Source organism: Pagrus pagrus, assembly GCF_965226575.1.
Source record: "Pagrus pagrus genome assembly, chromosome: 4".
NCBI lineage: Eukaryota > Metazoa > Chordata > Actinopteri > Spariformes > Sparidae > Pagrus > Pagrus pagrus.
The window spans coordinates 8,584,688-8,609,150 of record NC_140188.1 but is presented as its reverse complement, the minus strand read 5'-3'; the positions used below and the strand labels follow the sequence as shown (position 1 = coordinate 8,609,150).

At 43.0% G+C, this 24,463-nt stretch overlaps 1 protein-coding gene across 11 annotated transcripts in view; it reads right to left on the bottom strand.

Moving 5' to 3' along the window:
- robo2 (roundabout, axon guidance receptor, homolog 2) overlaps positions 1-24,463 on the bottom strand; it is a 311,369-nt gene that overhangs the window by 20,793 nt on the left and 266,113 nt on the right. For 9 of the 11 annotated variants that reach the window (XM_084351853.1, XM_084351850.1, XM_084351851.1 and 6 more), the window contains 15 exons: positions 24,283-24,454; positions 21,604-21,809; positions 20,381-20,462; positions 20,107-20,272; positions 19,482-19,648; positions 17,992-18,113; positions 15,913-16,144; positions 12,468-12,592; positions 12,202-12,373; positions 10,989-11,177; positions 10,068-10,094; positions 7,106-7,148; positions 3,042-3,169; positions 1,635-1,907; positions 516-641 (listed from right to left, as the gene is read on the bottom strand). In XM_084351853.1, coding sequence (XP_084207979.1) covers positions 516-641; positions 1,635-1,907; positions 3,042-3,169; positions 7,106-7,148; positions 10,068-10,094; positions 10,989-11,177; positions 12,202-12,373; positions 12,468-12,592; positions 15,913-16,144; positions 17,992-18,113; positions 19,482-19,648; positions 20,107-20,272; positions 20,381-20,462; positions 21,604-21,809; positions 24,283-24,454 — 2,230 coding nt within the window. The remainder of the gene's footprint in view (positions 1-515; positions 642-1,634; positions 1,908-3,041; positions 3,170-7,105; positions 7,149-10,067; positions 10,095-10,988; positions 11,178-12,201; positions 12,374-12,467; positions 12,593-15,912; positions 16,145-17,991; positions 18,114-19,481; positions 19,649-20,106; positions 20,273-20,380; positions 20,463-21,603; positions 21,810-24,282; positions 24,455-24,463) is intronic. The other 2 variants (XM_084351855.1, XM_084351857.1) reach the window with 1 other exon arrangement.

The following is a 24,463-nucleotide window of genomic DNA, read 5'->3' as shown; positions in this document are numbered from 1 at the left end:
GTGTGTGTGTGTGTGTGTGTGTGTCCACTCTGTCTGAAAGACTCCCTTTGCCCCTATTCCCGTCTGCTCACTCACACAGTGAGAGACAAAGCCCTTACAAGGACCGACTGATATGGCAGAAACCCAGCATTAGCACTTGCAGCCATATACCGTCAGGAGATCATAAAATTATTCTCTCTTTATGCTCTAATAAGCTGTCAACTCCTATGTAAATAACAACATGGCTACATACAGTACAGTAGAAGCTACTGTACTCAGAACCACATATAACTAAAAATAAGACTCTATAGCATCCACATGAAATAAACTGTAAGCAGTGGGGGCTGAGTGAGCAAAGCATCTCTGGTGAGGGAAAGGGACACGTGTTCATATAAATTCTCTTAGATGTCATGTTAGTACATGCAAATAACAGATCAATAAAGCAATTAAGACATCAGTCAATCATAAAGTCAAGCGGCAGAGCCCCAGAGAGCATCCCAGTTTGCTTTATAAGATTCTCTGCTGCGTAAACCAACCTGAGAGACTGCCGCTTCGCTCTGAGCTGTTGTGAGAGCTGGTGGTGCTGAAATCTTGTGATTGGTTGTGTGGGATTCTATTAGACAATCCATCGGCCAAACGGTAGTCAGGAATGAAAAGGAGGGCTACAGTGGGGGTTAAAGGGCAAAAATCACAGTGGCGTCAGGTGTTTGGCAGTTAGCACAAGCACATGCAAACATGCAGTTAGAGCATTGAGCAAGCAGGACAAATTCAGGAGTCATACATTCAACGGGGAGCACTTGTTCAACCTGTCATTCACTTTCTGATTTGTATGCAACAGGCACAACATTTGCAGGACAAATTTGATTTGTTGTTGATTTGAAAAGCACAGCGCTAATCATTTACACAACTCTTTTCATTTCATGAAACTGGATAAATGAGTCAATAGTAGAGTTTTTAATTCAATATTTGTCCCCCCTCAGAGGGATGTACATAATCATATGAGATCATACTTCTTAAAATAATGTCAGGGAGAATTAGAAAAAGTAGTTTTTAAAGATTCATTGGATTAAAGGGACTATGTAAAGACAATAATTAATCTGTTTTAGACTGTTGGAAAATGAGATCATAAATATGTATAAGAAGACAGCCGAGGAATACTCATTACACCTAAAGTATGAAACTCCACTCGGCTTTAAAAAATCCTGCATCAAATCCACTGTAATTAATTTGGATTAATTTCTTAAATATTAGTCAAGCTAAAATGGATTAACAATTACTCTAAAAACTGAAGGAGTTGCACCACCATGAAAACCCAGCAAGAGAAAGGATAGATGAATTAGCGGCACTGCTCCTTTAAAAGATGTTTATTCAACCTTGGAGAGTAACCAAGATGATGTCTGCCGGGGGAAAAATGACTCTTTTTAGGACAAACTCCTCCCAACCACAGTAGGTTTGGAAAGGCTTCAAGTACTTTTGTTGGAAAACTTGTTGTAACTGTAAATTTGTGGCTTTTGATCTGGGTTAATTCACTTTATTTTTGATGTCACTGGATAAGAATAATCTCTTGGGGACACAATCATATATAAAAGACTTGTGAGGGCAACAACATCCCCACAAATCGCCATTAGCACACTCACTGTCTCAGTTTGACTTACTGTTGTTGCACGAGTTCTTGTCGGGCAGTGAGTACCCCAGGTTGGCCATCTCCTGCTTGGCCTGGAGTGAGGCCTTCCACTGGGCCTCGGGCAGGTCTACCGCCAGCTCATGGATGCTGCTGGAATGGAGAATCTGGGTGGTGGCATAGGGTGTGGCCTGGGATGTTTGGCCAGGGCTGTTATAGTTGGCTTTGGTGGTGAAGTCTATGCTGCTGTAGATGGCTCCATCAGAGAGCATGGTGCCCGTCTTATCTCCTTGCCCAGTGGGAAGATCTTGAAAAGAGGAAGGATGGGACTTTACAGGATGGCTTTAAAGATCCAGTGTGTAGAATTTAGTGGCATTTAGCGGTGAGGTTGCAGATTGCACCCAGCTGAACACCCCTCATCTCATCCTGCCCTTTGGGAGCCCAAAAGCTCTCTCAAGAGCCAGTGTTTGTTTTATAACATGGAATGTGAAAACACAGTACTTAGTTACAGATGATTTATACACTAATGAAAACAGAATTATGAATATTATATTCCTTTTCTGCCCCCATAAATCCTACACACTAGACCTGTAACCCCGTAGAGAGTTTGTATAAAAATGGTTCTAGTTTTTATGGCAGATGAAGAGAAGAGGACGATCCCTGTACGTCAGACCTTGAGAGACCTGGGATACAAAGTGCACGAGGTCCTGGAGTGTTATAGAATTACAGTTTGGTCCTTTGTGCTTTCAGTTAAGCTCGCATCTTAGGGAACAGCACTTAACAGGTTCACCTCATTCAAAAAGTTCATCCCAGTTATTCATGCGTTCCAACCCTCAGCCTCCCAGCCGAGGTGCCTTGTTTCCCCTCCACATGTGTGAATATCTCACTCCCCTCTCTTCTCTGTTCATGAGGGAAAACGCTGCTACTCTGCATGTGTGTGTGTTGACAGAAGAAGGAATGGAGGGAGAGAGAGAGAGCGCCAGGGAATGAGCAAGCAGACTCTCTCCGTAGTGCATGGTTTGCATGCCCAGTGAAGGGAAGATGATGTAGAGCCGTGGCGGAAGTGTCCGCATCTGCGCCAGTCAAGCTGCGCCTGTCCTTCACGACTGGCTGCTCAAGACCATCTTTTCAAACAGCCATCCACCCCCTGCTCCTCTGCCCGTCTCTCCCCTCACATTCTCTAGCTCTGAGGTATGGGCCATGACACCAGGCTGGACTATTTGCCATTACTCAGCCTGGTGACAGCAGAGGCCCTGCTGTTAATGCTCTAGCTGTCCTCTGATGTGATATATAAATATACACCCAAACACAAATGGAATATGCATATATGTACATGATGAACAACAGGAGCGTCTCAAGAACAGAAAGGAGGGCAGGCCATCATCTTTCATCTCCTATGGTCTGTTTCTCATTGCACCGGGGACGGCACCAGGGCACTCACCTCCTCGGCCAAAGTTACTCAGGTCATTGGGTCCCCCGGAGCTGCTGTTGACAGGCAGGCTGGTGGCTGGCCAAGAGTCCGCTAACCAGGGGTAACCTGGGTCACTGGCATTCAGCAGGCCCGGCCGGCTAGACAGAAACACGGGATGAAACAGTAGATTAAACATAAGCTGTGCAATTACATTAATACAAAAACATTATTATGCATGGTTTATTTCTGCATTACGTTACTGGATTTGGAAATAATGAATAAAATAACATGACAGCAATCAGCAGCGAGACAATGTGCAGACAAAAAAATCAAACATATGTTTAAATGTTAGTTTGTGCACAAGAATGTGTGTTTGCGTGAGATAAGCTTGCCGTAAGCCACTGGAGCTAATGAAACACTTCTGAGATAGGGGGAAATACTGTACGGATACATTTCTCCCCCCACAAAGTTGGAATTCCTTCAGGCAAACACAGCCCTTTATCTCTCTGTTTCTCCTGCTGTGTCTTTGTCACATTCCCTCAGTTATTAATGCAAAAGCACACTGTGGAGACACTAATGCATGCATTTGCTCTCTGCACACACATACAGCAGTGCACGTGGACACCCACATGTGTGCTGTTTCCTTATTCATTAATATCTTGCTCATTCTGCTGTGTTTTCTCATCAACCCCTTGTGGCGATGTCCAGACAGTCTACATCTTACTTGATGAGACGTCAAACCTCGGCTCTAGCCCCACCATGATGCCCATGACCCACTTGTGGGATGCCTGCATATGGGTGAGGGCAGCTCCATTTAACAGGTGTTGTGTCCCTCCTGAGGGGGTGAGACCCATAAAAAGCAGCCATTAAGACTTTAACCTGTCATGGGTGACTGCTGGGAGGCCATTAGGGCCACTTTACTGTACAATCACGTCTTATGCTAGTTACCATGCGTAACACAGATGGAGTTAAATGAGAATGAGATGGAGTTAAATGCCTTTGTTTATGTGCCACTTCATTGATACATCACACCCACTTGGCATTGAAATGGATTAAGAAGGAACGAAATTAGAAGATACAAAATAAGTACATTTTAAGTAGACAAAATACCCTGCATAGGTCAGAAAAGCCTCATATGTGATGAAGCAGATGGTATTATCATCTCAGAAACACAGCACACCCCACTGTCAGTGCCCAGCAGTGCTGTTTGTAGCAGACAACAGATACATACTGTATGTGCACTCTGAGAAGCTGCGCATCACAGTAGTCAGCATCCAGGCTGCCTGATGGGTGTTTTTGTCTTAGCGCCAGTGTGGTGACGTGTTGGCTCTGAGGGACCGGGATAAGAATCAAGCCCTGAGGACAAGGGCAGGTAATGGGCGTGCTGCAGTCAGTCTCTTCCTCAGCCACAGGTTCTAATGAGAAGAGCTGTTCCACAGAGGGGGGAGTCCAAATGAACTGCAGCCCTGGCAAGCTAAGAGCCCTCGCTGTGGTTTCTGAATGCCAAAACAGGCCCTCGGGGGAGACAAGTCATTCAAATTGATGGCTGTGCATCAGACAGATGCACTTTTATAGGGTAATACATCTCCCAACGTCCTTCCTACCTCTGTTTCTAGCTGCCATGCTTCCCCACTGCCATTATTCTCTCTTGCAATACCATCTTTCCCTAACCCCATTTTCCTTCATTCTCCCCTTCCACGCCTCCACCTCCTCCTTCTCTCCCTCCTCTCTCTGCCTCTCGTGCGCTTAACATCTGTCAGACTAAAAATTCCAAGCAGCTGAAAAAGATGAGAATGATGTTTTCTTTTGTTGACGCCAGCAAGACTGCACCACAATTGTACACCGTCTAAAGTAAAAGACCATGCCTTTGTCTCATTACTTGTCTCACTTGACTCGTCCCTCAGCTCACTTGAGAAAAAGACCATTTGAAAGACAAGGAGCTGACAGTGGAAATGGTTGCATCGTCCTTGTATTTATCACACAGCAGTATTCCTGCTGAGGATAATTAGAATAAGACTGATTTCTACTGAGGATATTTGTTATATATAAGTGTGTGTGTGTGTGTGTGTGTGTGAGACTCCGTTTGTTTGTGAGATGGTGGGGTAATGGCGAGCGGGTGGACACAGGGTCATACATCTAATAAGAAGTCAGCACCTAACTTTTAATCCCTGGCCAGCACAGGATGGATGGCAACCTTGGTAGATAAAATTTGATTTGAAGCATTTCGTCTTCCTGTTGGACATTTCAGTTACTTGTGATGGGTAGGAAACCATAAATACTGCCTAAGATGCCCGACACTGAGCTCCCCATAAATAAGCCGAGTGAGAGATATTAATTCCAGAGCAACTTCATAAATCAGGTATTTATGGTCCCACAGACTCGTGAATGGAACTTGGATTAAAAGTCTAGACATTAGCTAACACTTAGAGCAATGGGAAACACAGATTACTTTCTAGATTAACTCATGCTGTCATTTAGCATTCAGATCCTGGTATGTAAAGGAATCTCCATAGCAACAGTGTTTGTGAAACCTGTTCATTGCAATGCTCAGCCTGTTCTCCCCATCTATAGGAGTGAATCTGCTTTACTAAAATATTGATCAGTGCCAAGATAGGAAGTTATTACTACCTCCTAATTACAATCTCCCTATTGGCAGGGGGATAAGGAATGAGCCCTTATCGGCTTTTATCAATTTCAATTGAGCAGCCAATGTCAAATCGTCCAGGTCCACCAATCTGTAGCCTATTCATCTTCCATGAATCATTTATTTTGTGATCGATTAACTGTAATTGTTCAGTCAGGGCAATTTGGCAGGAGCCAATGAGAAACTGGAAACAGACGTGGCTTCATTTGCTATTGTCTAATTAATGCAATAAACATCTCATGTAACAAATGAACACATTTTCCTCTGATACTCTGCTACACATTTTCCCTCTCAGGGCAGATGGGCACGTTGCAACATCTGGGATTTGATGGCACTACAGTGACTAACGGATCAGAGGCTCTTGTTGGAATAACAGTTCCACACTGCATCCTATTCCAGTGTGGTGAAAATTGAGGCAGTTGCTGCTCCTGACTAAAGATATGACAAATATAGAGCACCACAAATACAGACATTTCAAATCCCATTCGCTGGAGTGAGAATCAGAACCACTTATGTGGAAAATTGAAGGAAAAACACTACAGCAGAAAGTAGATGAGAAAAGGCATGGCAAGTAGCGTAGCTAATTCATTGAGAGCGTGCTGGCAGCTCACAGAACAATATAGGCAAAATCGTCCATTGTGGCATCCAGTCATACAAACACAGTAACGGGGGGGGGGAAGCATAAATATAAAAATGCTGCAACCAGACGGCAGAAGAGACACATTCCCAAAAGCCGAGACACACAGGGTCAGATTTAGTTGGCAATCTCTTGCTGAGTGTTTGAGATCTGGAGGCTTTACCTAGTCAGGTGTGATAAGCAGTAGATAGACAGAAGCCCGGGATTCTCAAGGGAGTCTCTTGAATACCCACAAAGGCTCAGTAACTGGTGTCATTGAGATGTGCCCTCGTCTCTGTAGCCCCTCTCTCTTTCAGCGACACACACTGAAATGGAGCAAGCTGTATGGGGGTGCAAGCGGGGTACCTCTACCGTCTCTCCCCTGGGTAATTATTTTTACATTATTACATGTGCTCAGATCCCAGCCGCCCACGCAAGGTGACAGGCAAATTTATCACTCCAGAGGGCTTCTGGGTTGCCTGTAGCCGGCAGCGGAAGATAAATGACAAAATAAAAGCACTCTCTGCTTAAATTGTTTCTGTTAATTCTGTTGAGGAGATTTATGAGTCCATCTATCGATGCATGAACAGAAATGTGCTAGAAATGTATATTTGCACGGCGGTTTGCATGGCAGGCACACAAACAGGTATTGGTTATCTTTCAATCTATCAGTCATTTATCAGCGTTAGAATCAAAAAAAGCTTGCTGAAGACTTGATGCATGACTGTGGAGGAAACGGCTGTGTTAAGACATGTAAAGCTTAGGACAGAGAGGATGAAATATTAATGAAGGGAAGATTTTTGTTTACTCGCTTGCAATATTGACCACACTCACCTTCCATTGCTCATCAGACCACCATCGACTCTCTGGAATGTCACTGAAGTCAGAAAAGAAAGACAGAGGAAAAAGATGGAAGAAAAAAAAGACAAAGCCAGGTTAAGTCTATAATTCATAGCAAACAACCAGGATTTATTTCCATAATTAAGATCAGACACATTCTCTCTTTAGTATTGTCCAGCCTGCCCTTCACAAGCTACGTCTCCATCTCTTCTCTTTTTCTTACACAGCTAGATAGTTGATGGATTCACTAAGGGATGCAGATGTCCCTCTGCGTCCAATGCCTTTCATGAAAATTAAAAAAAAAGTCCAGTGATGAGGATTGCATATTGCTTTGCTTTGCATAAGTGGAGATGTCATGTGTTCCTCAAGGACAAGATGCCTGATGAGAGGCAAAACTCATTTCATCTTTCTTATTTTGCTGCTGAGTTATTATCAGATTTGTGATTAAATCTCAGCCAAAAAATGATTAGAAAAGGCAGAGGGCTCATTAATCACGTTGAGTTTTCTATCTGCAAGCGTGGAGGCTGAGTTACTGATCCTTCAGCAAGCAGGGCTCCCCCAGAAGCCATACACGTGGCCTGTTCCATTACAGTGATGTATAGATAACAAGGACCACGCTCTTTGTCAGCGGCTAGTAAAACTCCATGGCTCAAAGTGAGAGACGGCTGTGAAGGATCCATTTCATCTCTGTTCAACGACCATGATGACAAAGCAGCGTCGAGAGTTCTAAGCATGTAAGAACTTCAATGGATAACAGGAAACACAGAAAAGCAGCAAGAGTTTTCGGAAATCACCGCATACCGATGGGGGGGGGAAGAGGGGAAAAAGGGAGCTGGTTTACTCAAGAGAGAGAAGGAGAGCTGTTAGTAATTTGGCTCATTTGTTCCACAGATGGAGATTAAAGAGAGAAGGAGGCTGAACATTCCTCCTCTCTTTTCTGTTTCAATTCAGGTTGATTCCACAACAAGCCCAGACATGGGCGAGAGAGAGGGGGCTTTTCTGTGGGTGACGTAGCAACACAGTTGACAGGGAGAGGAAACTCCCACAATAGATTACAAAGGCTGCTTACAGGACGTTTTAATGCATCACCAACATTACCTAAGCTCACTTAATCCAATTTTGTCTCTCATGAACAGAATTGTAGGATTTCAAACAAGAGGAACTCAAATCAAAACTGTAGTTTATTTCCTGCATTAAGCTTTATAGCAGCAAGTGGAATTTAAATACTCACAGCTAACACAAGTTTTACACAGATAAAACTAGCACTGCAGGTCTGCCTAAATAAAATATAGCTTTGACAGCTCGAGACACAGTTGGCATTCCTTATTCAGACGTAGCTAAAGCCATTTCTCTTTGTTCCACCACCAACAAACTTGCATTAGAGAACTCTCTGCCGCTTGAGAGAGGACTGACAGGAGGAGGTGGTGGAGGCGAGGGGAGGGGAGGCTGTGCAGCGGGAAGGCCTCTGAAGTCCCTATCTGTGCTCAGGCACATTTCTGGGCTGCTGTGAAATACTTTTATGTTAGCCAGAGTGACACGGCGGCATGGGCTGTGCTTCTCGCCTCCGTCTTCCAGATAAGCACTTTCTCCAATATGAATACAGATTAATCCCCTTTAATAAGCATTAAGGGGGGGTGGACATAATCAGCGTATAAAAATTCCATCAAATCTCCTTCCTGCTTGGCCGTCTGCCTCAACAGTGTAGTGATTTACCTCTCATGTACTGACAGCTTTAGGAGGCTGAGGCAGGACACTCTCAATACATCAACTAATTGTCAATACAGAGAAGAGCAGCGCTGTAAGACTCTTCAGCCGCACTTTGGCTCATGTCCTAAATATCACCTCACTCTAACTCCATAATCTCTGCTAGATCTGACCTTGTTTTGTGCTTGCCACTCAAAACTCTTTTAGTGAGATAACCTGCTTCCTCTCCTGCTTGTCTAAGGTGTGTTTCACTAACATACTAATGTGTTCCATAATCTGTTGTTACAGCTGTTGTGGAAAGGCCAGAGTTAATTGGGTTTTTGGCACAGGCTCCACAGGGACCCCGTGGCTACATGTATACTTTACCAAAAAATTGTATTAGTTATGGTTGTCAGTAAATCCAGGAAACAGAGGGAAGGGCCCTGTGCTGACCCCTGACTCACTGCACCACAGCTATCAGATACACTGATACTGTACACTACAGACGCCTCTAGGCATAATTAACATATCCATCTGCAATGCATTTTTGTACTTTAACTTTACATCCAAATATTCAGAGTTTTGGATAGGCATCTCTCACTCCACTCCATCCACAGATAAATGATCTGTACTGTGTTGGTTCCTCTCAGGCTACAGATTTCAACAATATAACACTGTTACATCATTCACAATTCTAGATAAAATAAGATAAACAAAATAAATTCAGCCAGATATGTATAGTCACAGCAGTGGGGAGAAAATTGTCACAAGTAAAGAACAAAAAATATAAATGGAAGGAAAGGGGAAAAATAATCAAACACACCAGCCAGCTGCCTAACTGACACCTATGGAGAACAGATATGTAGATTACAACACGATCCGAGTCTTAAAAAGAAAACAAAAATGAAGGTTATTGGGAGAAGAGGGAAATGGACAGTCTTACCCTGCACCACAAAAAAGATACACAAAACAAGATGAAAGTACATTCATAAAACACATAGCCACAACAGACATACACAATTACAACACAATAAGGCCGCAGGTTTGGCAGGAATAGGGGCTTAAGTTTGCAGGGCTCTGGTCATGGCCAATAGCATATCTCTGAGGTGTGAATTTGCATCTCTGGTTGGATAAATTGCCTTCATGGTTATGAAGTTTGGATTTGCACCAGCCATGACCAACAGTCGCACAATCCAAGCATATATACTATAAGCGGGAAAGGAAATGAATCTGCGTTGAGGTGGGGTGAGGAGACAGGACAAATGAACAGTACCTGCAGGGGTGAAGGTGAAGGACTGAACTGCAAAACAAGAAGACAGAGAAGTTGTGTGTTAAAAGCCTGCAGAGATAAGCGGTGCTTTAGGGGTATCTGCACGCCGGGGACGGGGTCGAGCCGAGAGGTGCTGAGGGTCAGAGAATTTGAGACCGCATCGTCACCCAGCGTGCAGAGCGACAGCCAGGAAAGCAGCCAGCTCAGAGGCCCAAGGTGCAGAGACGGTGGCACAAAACCAAACAACACACAAACATGTAAATGCAACAAAAAGAAATTAAGAGCAAATTAATAAAGCCAGCTCATAGTAGCTGTGACTGAAAGTGCCTTTTTTTGACGTGCTAAAATAAGAAGAAGAAAATATGTTTCTCTTGAATTTCTGCTTGTTAAAGGGCAACTAATGTAAGAATATAGTGCTATACTGGCTGCGGCACGCATGTGTGAGTTCATTACTATTTTCAGCTCTCTAATTAAATCATGTATCCCTTGGTAGTGTATGTGGACTTGGTGGTTGCTAGTATTGACTGGGGGTCATTCAATAAGATGTCAGGGTCAGTGTGTGGGAGGAGAGCTGGACGAACTCCAGCTTCAGTGACCAGCAGAGAGTCCAGTCTGCCCACTCAGCTCGACCACCACGGGCTATTAACCAACACCGTGGGTGGGTTTGTCAAAAACTGTAGCCTTCTGGAAATGGCTCACACTGACATCTGTCTCCCTGTTGAGCTTTAACACCGTAGCCATCTGAACCTCACTGCTAGCAACTTTCATCAAAACTGTACTGATTGAATGAAACATACTCCTGCTTTGACGGAAGAAAAAAATATTAGTTGAACAATGGAGCATTTTCCACTGTTTGCTCAAGCACAAGAGCAGAATGTCAGCGTAAATTAGCATAGGCTACAGTGAGACTATGATCAGTCTAACCTGCGTAGTTGCTCAGGCCCTTTCTCTTCTTTCTCCTCCAGTAGAGCCAGATGCTGAAGCCCATTAGGATGACCCAGCAGGCCCCTCCGATACCGGCGATAAAAGCAGGCTGTTTCACCACATCAGTGATCTGCTCTGTGATGCTGTTGTTCCGGTTTCCATGTATAATCACGTCCCGAAACTCCTTACCTGAGGGCACAGGGATAAACAGGAACATTAATGTGATGCCTACTGGAGAGAAGCAGGAAATAATAGCAATGCTGTTGTGCATGATCTGCTGCTTCAAGGTGAAGTTGAAACAATCGCCAATGTGACACTGAAGGGCTTGAGAATGTTCTACCTCCTCGCAGTGCAGAAACAACACCTAGAGATACATCAAGACAGGGTTAGGGCTAGATTAAGCTCAAAGAAAGTAGGTCTGATGAATTATACCTGAGATATTGACCAAGGGAGCAGGACATAGATCTAAAGGATGTGCAGTGAAATATAATGTACAGACTGAAAAAGACAAAGCCGAAAAGCTTACAACAAACCCCCCAGGTGAGCTGGTTGTTTGCTAAGCTCAGCCCCTAATTCACTCCATTGCCGGTAAAACACACCATGTGAAATGAGAGGATCCTGGCCTGTATTGATCTCTAATCGCAGCTCACCCTCACTAGCCTGCCTGACACTATTTCTTGGAGCACAATCAAATGTTCCCACCCATTGACAGGAACAAATACACGCTCATAAAGATAAAAATGCACATATTATATGTGCACGCCTGCAAAGTTGCAGAAATACTCTTTATCTTTGTAACCACATGAACACACACCCATTCGCACATCCACAGACACGCAAACGCACAATATATTATAGCTGCAAGCTTGGGGCTCTGCTCTTGGAGATGGATTATGTGAGTGACACTGGGGAAATAAGAACATGCTACAGGCCAAGCCATCAGTTATGGGTCAAATCAGGCACAATCTGCCTCAGCTCCACATAAATCATACGTGGTCAGGCCACATATCAAAATAGTAGTATTGTAACAATATTATCCATTTGGCAATTCCTAGTATTTAGCCAAAACACTCACGGTCTTGGTTGTTTTGCTAAAATCATCCACTGACACTGAAAAACAACATTATTCTTTGTGAACATTGACGCTAGCATATAGAAAAACTTGAACAGGAGGTTGAAAAGTTATGAATGCCTTTTAATCATTCAGTCTTACCGATAATAATAGAATGAGGTTCACTCTTGACTCCAACCCCTGCGCTTGTGCTGGCAGCCACTTCCACCCGGTACACCACTCCCACCTGCAGCCCGCCTACCACCACCGAGCGTATAGCTGCATCCACCGTCTTATTTACATGAAAACGTGTCTCATTCCCCAGACACCAGATCTAATGCAGAGAGGAGGAAAAACAGAGAGGGCGTTGATTCCACTTGGCTTTGTATAAGTTAAATGAGAATCCATGCTGACTCGCTGGGACAAACCTTGTACTCTTGGATGATGCCGTTCTGGTGGTCTGGTGGAGGAGGGTCCCAGGAGATGCTAATGGAGGTGCTGTTCTGGTTTCCCACGGTCAGGACTGTTACCTGCTGAGGAGGGGCACTGGGAGCTGAAAGAAGAGGCACAAAATAAGACTGGTTAAGAGGTTATTATGTAGTACACTCAAAAAATAATTTGCCTTAAACAGTGACTTAATGTATTTTAAATTGCATGTACATTTTCCATGTAATTTTTAATACAAACACGTTTAATTTAAGGTGTCTGCTTTAATGCAAAGTTTTCTATCATGTTGAGTCAGTGTGAATAAATCAAATAACTTATGATTTAATTAAATTAATGAAGACTAATACATTAACGTTATGAGTTTATTCAGTTATTACATAGAATGTTAAGGGGAACTTAAACATAATGTGTTTTCAAGTGTTTATTATTCAAGTATTATACGTAGAAGTAATGCATTTAAAATTACTCTGTTTCCTGTAATAAAACATGCACACACCTACTGGCTGGTTAAATGTGACCCTTATATTGAACTCATGTAATAGAATTAGTGGGAACATTTACATGTCATTAAGATACTTACAGTAAAGTCACCGTTTTAGGCAAACTACTTTGTTTTCAGTGTATTTAATCCTTTAATAGAAAGAGTGATATTGACATGCACAGCAGTATTGTACATCTGAATGTGTCTGAACAGGAGATAATAAATAAATACGCACACAAAAAGACACACACACATGCGTTGTCAAGGAATGTTATCCTTCGGGGATGGCACAGGTGGCTGAAGGCTGTCAAGATGTCTCATTAGAGGGGGATTTACATGAAGACCAGGGCAGGTCTGACAAGGCTATAGCCTATCTTTAATGTTTCACAATGATTTAATATCTAGTATATCCTCTGCTCCAGCCTGGTGGATTTGAAGAGAAAATACAGGTATTGATTTGTGGAATGACAACCTGGCACAGTCAGGCAAGTGCTCTAAAACTAAGACTCCGACACTGACCGAGCCAGGGTGGCATGCAGGTCAACGAGCTTATAGGATGAAGTGCAGACGGGAAGGAAATATGAAAAAAAAAATACATTTCAGGGAAAGGAAACAAGGTCTCGGTAAACATATCGACTGATTCCATCGATCAGCCGGATGAAACCAAAGCCAGTACATAAGGATCAGAGGGGAGCTTCAGAGCGAGGCACAACTAAATGAATCGGCTCTGTCCACAGGAAGACAGAGAGTGGATAGAAACAAGACAAGTCAAGCTTTCATAAACCTCACTCTGTTGTTATTCTGATGGCAACAATCTTCTGACCCCACAAGGGGTAACAGAGGAAAAATAAATAACAGTTGGCCCAACTGGAAATAACGTTTTAAAAATAATGTTTTCTCATTTCCGCAGTGGCTGGCAGGAGAGCGGCACCACAGCAGAATACTGACAGGTCAATTACTCCTGGGCTGCCTCTCCCTCACCTCGCCTCCATCCAAAATGGCACGTGTCACCCTGTAAATCTGTGCTCATCCCTCAGCGCGATTGGCCACACCGGCCCCAAGAGAGCCAGGAGGCCCTGGCATGGTGGAAGATGAATGGGTCCAATGATGAACCCAACACCTTGGCCAGATTAGAAACAATCTAGCAAGGGAGCATCTGATCAACCATCATGCTCAGGGCTTTCCAACGCTGCATTACATCCAGGTGACAAAGTGCTGGATTGGCTCGTGGCAGCCATCAGAGACAATGTCGTTCAAAGTTAATGTTATGAATGATTTAGCAGCTTATTATCATGCATATTTGCACTAAACAATACACATTTTTCATTAGAGGCCCCGGAGGCTGTGCTAATAGAGCCATTAGCGGATTGATGTATGGCAGGCAGGAATGTGACCCCCTGTCTCTCGCGCACACACAGTGCTGTGCTGCATGATGAAGGAATACAAACATATCATATCCATACAAAATAAGGAGCCAATAGGTAATGTAAAGCAGCGGCTGGAAATCAGTAGATCTTCCCCAGGGACACCCATCAATGTGGATGAAGACCAGTCCACTATAAATTAGCATTTATACAAACATTACAGAATTCCCTTCCCCCTAAATAAGCATTATTTTGCATAAAAGATGGGCCTCCTTAGCGACTTCTTGGACAATTTTTCAGTAGGAATCAGATGGCAACCGTAGATGAAGTTCATTTATCAGCCATGACATGTCTGTCCAGATGGAGAGGGAGAGAATGTGTGAAAAAGGAGGAGGGGGAAAACAAAGATGGACACAGCATTGGAGTGCTGTGCATACTGTAACCCTGCGCCTGTCTGGACCTGCTCCTGGGATTCTCTAATTCTGTTAGCTAATGGACAACCTTAGTTTTAATCACCCTCTGAACAAGACTTCCCTATCCATCTAGCTGCCCCTCTCAGTAGTCCCAGAGTCTCAGAGGAGCCTAGAGCTGTGTGTTTGACGGTGTATCAGCTATGACCAGGCACAGCAGCGGGGTTGTGACAGAAATAGAAAGTGGTCAAGTTCTCTGAGGGACTGGGATGCAGATAGAGGAGAAGCAGGGAGAGTTATCAGCATTGGTAATAGCTTGGACATGCAGGTTCTGGTGGCCTTAGGGAGAGGTGGTGTGCTGGCATGCATGCGTTTACTGTGTGTGTGTGTGTGTTGGGGACAGCTGTAATGTGATGGCAGTTCCACTACAGCAGTGCGTACACTGGCTGGCCACAGGAGATATGGTCCCTCTGAGGAAGGGAAAATAAATGGGCCTGTCACACAGACAGGATGTGAACTGTCTCCTATACATGCAGGCCTAAATATGCTGTGGCAAGATGGGCTTTGTCTTCAGTATAAAGAGTCTGTATTTGTCTTTTTGTGCTGTGGCACGCACATACTGCATGTCTTTACTTCACATCACATCATTATTTAATTGCTGTTCTTAGACTGGAAGGTTGAGGCAAAGCCGGTGCAGTGCTGTTGGATGCATTTCTGTTTTGGCATAGGTCAAAACAGTAAATTCATCCAAACAGACCTGTGTGTGTGTGATATTGTGCCACGCTGCTCTGTAGCCTTGTCAGAGTCTGTATGAATCAAGCTTTGGGCGACAGATCATATTCGCGGGAGGAAGTGTGTGCTGTGTCCAATCACAGCTCAGGCCTGTGGCTGCTGGGTGATGGATTAGAAGAAGGTTGGCACTAACACCACCAATCATAAACAAAAAAAAGGCACAGCAGGAAGGTCAGACAGACAGGCACAAACATGCATGCACACACACACATTCACACAATTATTCCTCAGTTCTCGGTATCAAAGGGAGAGGCAGAGGTGCCTGTGATATTCTGACAAAAACCAACATGAAAGCAGCCTGTGGGGTCATGTGTCAACCATCATCCCGCATTTGTTATTTGGAATCTACAAATATTCAGTGCGTTCTTCTTCTCCATACCTTCCTCAGTTGTACGAGCCGTTCTGGATTCACTGTCCATGCCTTGAAACTCGTTGAAATAAGGACGGACCTTGATCTCATACACAATCCCCTTTTTAAGTCCAGAGAGGATGACACTGCGCTCAGAAGGGACCTTTACATCCTGGGTCAGCCATGGACCTGGTGAAGGCAGTCCTGATGTCTGCCTGTAAAGAACTCTATAACCCTGGATGAACTGGGACTGACGATCCACCTGAGAGAGTGAATGAAGACAAGATTACTGTTGTACTTCAGCGGAAAAAGAACTGTGCAGGGGAGATTGGTAGATGCTATCTTGGCCCAGCCGCTAGGTAATATAAAAGGATGTTTTTTCTGCAATGAATTTCTTCCTCGCAGTATTGCATTCATGACACTTTAGAGGTTGCCACTCGTTTAATGGGCCTTTCATCACCAGTTATGACACACTTAGCTCAATTAACACCATGACATTACCTCATATGCCCAGCTCGCAGCCCAAAAGTGTTTCCTCCTCTATTAAAAAGACCTTCCTTAATGCCACCTTAAAGGACATGTGCATGTCTCCAATGTATAATAAATACCAACTAGTGACAGTGGAAAGCAGATTCCGACACATCTAAGATGGGCTGCAGGTACGAGAATGTTATGCAGCAACAAATACAGACACCCTGGGGACATGAGGAGAATACACAGCAGAGGTGATAACAGCAGATCTGTCCCATAGAAAAGACGGAGAGACTGGAAGTGTGATAGCCCCCTGCAACCCACAAAAGACCCCACTCTTAAAATTGAATTTCCTAAAAAGCTGATTTTATGCAGAGGAGGAGCTGGCGCATAACTCATTGTAATGGCTTGTTAACAGTAGAAGAAGTGAGCGGGGCTTTCAAGTAGGATATTAAGCAGCTGTTTTTTTGCCAGTGTAGCCCGAGTAAATCAGCAAAATGGATGCGTGACTTTTATTAATGGAATGATTTGAGAATATAAAAGCTCTCTGAGAGTGACCCCCCTGTTTACTGAAAGGACCCCTGATTGATTAGGTAGCCATGTTTTTGTTGATTGTACATAACCATCATAAAGCAGTGCGTTAGCTTTAAATTAGCTACCAAGTCTTGGGGTGAGACTTATTATAGGGGTCAATAAACATGTCACCAGGAAAACTGCTAATGTGGTTCAATCGAAAATGGAAACAGGCACTCCATGCCGCTAAGTGCTGGGTGGTTACTACTGTAAATACCTGGACTTGAGTGATGTATAGCACTGCAATCAAAATAAACATGCACATATATGGTTTGAACACCTCAGCTTTGAATAATATAAATAGCCTTTTTGTCCTCATTAGCACACAATTAAATAAAAAATCATCCTGTAGCTGATTTTACATTTTTAGATTAAATAAAAATGTCACATTTTCAGACATAATGTGTTGATTCTTGTGGTGAGGCAATATGTGCAAATGTACAGTGGAGGAGCAGGTGTGTGCTTGTATTGTTTGTATGTATGAGACTAAAATAAGATTAATGTATCATCTCAAGGTGGTAGGAAAACTTCTGTTCACAAAATACAGTTCAAGCACAAACATTTATTTCAATCTAATTTCATCTCTGCATAGTCTGTGCTCTCAGAGGGAAGCAGCTGAAGACATATGGAAGATTGATGAGCAACCAGATGTCTCTGACGTCTCTTTTGATGTTCAGCGCGGTTGAAAGAAACAATTTCTCAGCTATTTGATGTTCAGTTACTTTAAAGTCACCAATTACAATATTTCAAAGCTGAGGTGTTAGGGAACAACCTGACTTAAATTTCCTGACATAAAACAAATGGTAGCCTCAAGGAGCACCTTTTTGGCTTCAAAGAGGGATCTTTCATATCAAGCATCCTGACTTTACGACTCAATTTTACAAAATCAAAGATGTAAAAAGAATGCAGGGAGATAAGAAAACCACATACAAATCAAATGATTTTATATATCTTAGTTCTTCCAGTAATTAGACTCAAGTTGTACAAATGAAAATGCTGCACTTGCTGAAAGTGTAGCATCAGTTAAAAACAGTTGTATCCTATATGCAAGAAGACTGCACTTACCGTCCATGTGACCTGAATGGTTGTGGGACTCAGGACAACAGGGTTGTGCAACCGAACTATGACCTCGCCAAGCTCCTTCTGTACGTGCCTATGATCAACACCCTGAGCTGGAGGACTTATATCTATGAGAGATAGACAAAGAAAAATGAGAAAGAGGGGGAGAGTGAGGGGGGGGGGGGGGGGGGGGGGGGCAGCAGCAAAATAAAATGCTGCCAACTCCTTTTCAGTCAGTTCACTCAGTTCCTCTCAATAAAGCTTGCTTCATCACTATCAGAAGTGAAATAGGAAAAGAGCGACTGAATAGACCAATCGGTTTTTAACAAAGGAGCGTACACTTGGTTATCACAACTTCATTTGAAAAGGAGCAACTTCATCTGCATTAAAATGACCTCATTTTATTTTGTATTGAGGCACTTGTCTGGTTTGGAGAAAAGAAAGGAGACTTGGACAGGCAAAGTTTGTCAGATGTGTGACTTGTCTGCACTTACGGGGGCCTGACTGAACAACCACATCACTGAGTGAAGCATGAACACACGGCCCCAGACGTACTGGATGGGAGATGAATGGACACTGTGGCACTATTTTCCAGCTCATTTCCCATTTTGCACATGCGTGTGTTTCAAGTTACAAGCAGCAAAAAAAACCTCCAGTGTATGAGATACTGAGTGCGGTTAAAGTGAGCCGCATTTTGAGTTATTTACTGAAAGGAAGCAAAAAAAAAAAACACTTTTAAATTATATTAAGAAAAAAAAGCTTCAATCAGACGACTCAAGGCAGCCATGAATCACAGGCCACACTTATAGAGCAAGACGACCAAACACAGTTAAAAAGAACTGAAAAATCAATTTGTCATCAATGCATGCCGTTGTCAATAAACACATTTATATGTCATCTCTAGACCTTCACATCAGCATGAGAGAGATATGCAGCAATTCAAATCGACTCAATCTTTTTTAAACACACTCTTGGCTTGTATTTGACAGACCTTGTCCAAAAATGGCTTTTTATTTTTTTGCTCTGGACTTATCATATCAGTGTAATCTGGAGACTGTGGTCTGTCCGGTACCGTAATCAAATCTTCTCTGGGTTTGGAGGCAGTCATTTTCTCCTGTTATGATCATTAACATAGCAGGGATAGCACTAACTCAGTTATGCCTTCCAAAAGTAGACATGCTTATTTTACATAATTGCTTAAGTGTAGCCTTAATGAGCTGGACTGCGATGGAGAATTTGACCTCTGGAAAGTTCTGCAGTGTTTCAGTACAGCTATTCACTGCAGATTGCTGAGAGGGGCTGATAAGTATCACAATTTGAAGGGGAGCACAGTGACCTTACTCTATCAGTAAAAACAGAAATCATATTCACTAGAAAAGGAAAACCAGGTGCCAACAGTGAAAGTGATTATGACAGGTTCAGATATAACTACACATACATTCAATAAACACTGTCAATAAAAATAACTCATTTCACATTACTGTTAGGTAAAGTACCTTGTGTTCTGACAGGCTCCGACATGGGGCTCGGATCACTCAGGCCCTGGCTGTTTACTGCTCGGACCATGAACAGGTAGATGGTGTTGGGACGGAGACCTTTGACAGTAAACTGGGTGGTTTTGATATGATCTGCTACCGTTTGCCAGCTGTTGCTCACTGATTGACTGCAATGGAAGAGAAAAAGGTGATTATGCATTACTTTTCATTGTTTTTTCTAAAGGTACAATATATTTTTCCTTCCTTTATTTGTATTTCAAGAAATTACATAACATAGTAATACTGGACTTTCAACGCACAAGGGGGAAAAAAATTACAAAAGAAAATTAAAGAAAATAAAACAGTAAATAAAATACATGAAATTGAATGTCTTGAAACATGAAACATGTCTGTTCGTAGGATTTATTGACTAATGACACATTTAATTCAGAGGATAAATTATTCCCATAACATACATAAACATAAACACCCAGAGAGAGACTTCCAGGGTCAAGTGTAAAGGCATGGAGGATAAGCTACCTGCTCTACACGATTGAACATAATATTTTTACCTGTACTTACAATCGATGGTATAAAAAGGCTATTGAATATTGGGTGAGTGTTTTATTTTACAGGTCAAACAAACCTGAATGCCTCAATGACATAAGACGAGACAGGTGATGCTCCAGCCATGCCAGGCTGCCAGGACAAAGACACGCTGTTCTTGGTGACATCAGTGACTTGAGGTTTGGATGGTGGGCCTGGAAGCTCATTCTCATCATGGTTTTTTATGACCATCACTCCACCAGATTCTGGAGAGAAAAAGCCATTTTCTCTGAAGAAAACTGTACTTGACAGGTTGAGTAACATTTTTCTTTCTCTATATATAAAATACATGGAATCATTACGACATCTTGTACCTTTGACTTCCAAGAAAGCACTCCATGATGTTTCACCGCTGGAGCTGGTCGCCACACACGTGTAGATCCCAGAGTCTGAGAGCTGGTGTACAGGAGAATACATGTGTATTTATGAAAATAAACACACACACGCGCTAAGAGCATTGACACACATAACATAATAACTCCACTAATAACACTTTTAGTGGAAGGGCCATTTCATTTCACACATCCTAAGAGCAGCAGCAATGACTGAATACATGTGATCTTCCTATCGCTGAAATACTGGAAAGTGATGGGGCGACTTCGTGAGCGAGCCTCGCGCAGGCCAAATTGTGTGTCATTTGTGAGTGCCTCAAAGTGCTGACGCTAATTTCCTAATGAATTCCATTTTCTACTCACCACCCTTCCATCACTTCTCTACTCCCCCTCCTTATTTCCCCACTGTCCTGCAGACCACAACAAAGCCAGGCTAATTAATTTAGGGTGGGCTGCTGGAAACCCCCTGGACCGATGACAGCTGGCTTGTCTCTCCATCCCTCTTAGGAACTTTGGTTGTTTGTTGGTTTTTGTCCCTGTGCCTTCCTTCCATTTATTAAATAACATGTCAGTGGTCGGCAGGTTTGTCAAGCGTAATAGATATTCCACTGAGGCCTCCGAGTGGGGAAAAGAAGATGTGATCCTTTTAAATTTAATCTACTCTAAATGTGTACGTGTGTACACATGTGTGTGTATATCTTTAAGTGCATACATGTTTCCACCCTACAGCTGGAGTCCATCCAACCCTGCACAGCTGAGCCCAGTAGGAGCTGCCGTGGCACTAAGTGATACTATCAAATAATTTTATCAAAAAATCAATGCTGCCTATTCATCTCTTTAAGGCATTATGGTACCCTGCTCATCCAAGTCATGGGTTGACTCGTGTTGGCTTCAAATTTAGTTATGACAGATATGTTTCAAAGTATAAAAGCGTAGTAAAATAAAATATATAATGCCGTCTGTTACGATTCGAGTGCTGATTATCCCCATCTATTTTGTTTACATATTATAAGAGACTGCACTGCTGACTCTTCAATTGTGTACACTTGCTAAAGAGACATCATTTTGTTTATGATCTGCCTATTTTTTGTTAACTTTTGGTGTTGAGCACCTGGAACATCTGATCAGAAGTTAGAAATTTCATCTAGGAAATTCCGATCTACGACTTTGACTGAACACACCATAAGAACAATGACGTCCTTTACCTTGATGTTTTTGATCTGCAGGCTGCCCAGCTCCTGCAGGGACATGCGGGGGTCCTTTCCCAGCAGACTGACCCCATCCTTCAGCCAGCTGATGGAGGGGATGGGGTCTCCTGATGCCTGGCACTTCAACAGTGCCACACTGTCCACCCCGAGCGTCTGATTGGACGGGCCTTGGCGAATGATGGGTGGTGGCCTGTCTGTGAGCACTGCGGGACAAAGACAAAAACGTGAACACATCAGTCTGAAGTTACATGGATGGTGTCTGACTGTGAAATTAACCGAGCGACAGCATTGATCATAAAATGCACTGGGGGTGGATGTGGGTTACCTATCATAAAGTAGACTATTTTCTCTGCAGGTCTTGTAATTGCACCACAGAACAATGACCATATCCTGTATTTCCAGGAAACAGGGAAAGAACAGCTGAGTAGTGTTTTCTAGGTTCATTGATGTGGCAGACGGATGCTAAGCAGTTTCCAGTTACTGCCTGGGTAGCCTTATTTTTACACACTACTCTAGACTCTGTGGTGGAGTTTAGCGGTGAGACGCTTGCCTATTGACTCAGTGTGGTTCAGATAAATACTTCATTATGTGCAGTGTGGGGCACAATAAAAGGTGAATGTCAAATGTACCATTTCCGTCTTATACGAGTATAACGAGGTGGTTTGAGAGTGAAGAATACTACCAAAATCACAACAGGAAATAATCAGAGAAGACTGCCCTTTTATATTCTGTTCCTGTTTCACTTTAGATGAATGCCAACGCTGAGATAAATTCCTTTTTACATGAGAAAAATTAATTTGTTATAATGTGCCAAAAAAAGCCTGTGGGTTCCTTCGATGAAATAGCGGCCATGTCAGAGGTGATCTCAGAGAGAGTTACCACTCTAACACACAGGCAGTTTATATATTTAGAGTTGAATAATGTGGAGTCCCCCTGGCATCACAGAGCCCACATTAATTAGAAGGTATGGATTAATGATGTCAGACCTGCAGGGGCTAATTACCAAGTCTACCTCAGTAACCTTTCAACACATTATCGCACCCTCGTTTTCACCCCTATTTTCTCTGAAGCAGCAACATCTGACAAAAGGAAGTGATTCTGAGTAATGCACTTGTGCACACCTCGCTTTGGGTCACCTATGGCAGAAAAGAGAAAAAATATGCAGAAACCCGATATATTATCTACCATGAGCCAAATATCATAAATCAATTGCAGTAAATTCACTTCATTATTGTTTTAGTCCTCTGGAGTGTTTATAACACAGTCATATGAATCAGAAGGGACCAAGCCAAGGGATGCATAAAGCACCTGCTACTGACCAGAGACTCACTATGCTGTAGTTTATCTTATCTTATAAACATACCTGGGAAGTTTCCTGTCTGCCACTGCCACTGCATTTTGTCTCACATATATAGCTTGGGTTAATATTGTGCATCCATGTTTGCTGTTAATGGATGTTTGAAGTAAAGTTCATAACTCCAAAGCTTTTCTTAATAAGACAGCAAACCATGATTGCTTTTGATCATTGCGAGTACAAGCACAAGACACTGCTCGGTCCAGGAATTTGATGTGTCTGATGTATGTGTCGATGGCATGTAGGAGTGACAGAGGAAGGAGGCAAGGCTCATCCAAGGCTTTGGGTCTCATGGATCAGGAATTTCTCATTACAGATCTCCTTGAACTCCACAGACTGTTGTAGGGGCTCAGGGCAGTAAATCATATGAAGACTGCGGCAGGTGTGGCCATGACCTCACCCTGGCCCTCATGTACTATTTCCTCCTCTCACTCCTTTTCTTTCAGACCTGCCTTCAAAAACATGAAGTAAATACATAAAATAAACTGGCTTAATGTCGATAAACCAAAGCATTTGGCTGTAAAATGTGATTATATGTATTTCCATCTAACTGAAGGACATTCCAGTATTGTATGTGCAATACAACCATTCCTGATTCAGACAAAATATTGAAAAAAAAAGTGTCCTTTCATGCTTTTAATCTATCTGCTAGCAGGTACTTCAGCAGACATATGGATGGCCGTCTATCTTGCCATCACAACAGCTGAGCAGATTAGATGCTCCCACACCTCACAGGACCACATAATTCATTTTGCAGGGAACCATTGTCACTCACTCACTCAATCATGTCCCCCCTCTTCCTCCATGTCTCTTTCTCTTGCTCCCTCCCTCATACACACACGCTTGCACCTCGCCCACTCACCCAAACGCTGATCATTAAACTTGAAGGAACTCAAGGGCAATGCTTTATTTCCTTTCCAAAAGGAAAAGTAGAAATTTTTAATTAAATTGTGTCAGGGCAAAATGAAACAAAAAGCTTCCTGGCAAAACAGGGTAACTGAAGGTCAGTGGTAATGCTGGCATTTCTCAAACCGAAGCTGAATTTATTCTCGGAATAACAAAAAGATAATAATTTGTGCTTGTGTGTATACTTTCAAGGGTGTTAAAGACCAAATTCCCATAAAAAACTCAGCAAAAGTAAGGCTATATTTGTTATCATTTGTTCATTGAGGGGAAAATGTCTAAATGCATGTGGGTGTGAATCAAACTTGCATATTGAACATTTGCACCAACTTCCCCATATGTGCAGCGGTTCAAAGGACTGTGCCTGTGTTCTGTAGTGTGCTGGCATGGAAAAAAGTTAGGCGTCAGTTTTCCCTCACCATCTGTGACCTCCAGTTGAGCCTTGGCGAGGATACTGCCTGCAACGGTCAGGGCCTGGCAGATATAGTAACCAGCATCTGCCCGCTGCACAGATGAGATGGTGAGGTCTCCGCTGGGCGACACCGAGAAGCGACTGTTGGGCTGCTGGGGTTGGTTGGGAAAGAGCAAATTCTGCAGGAA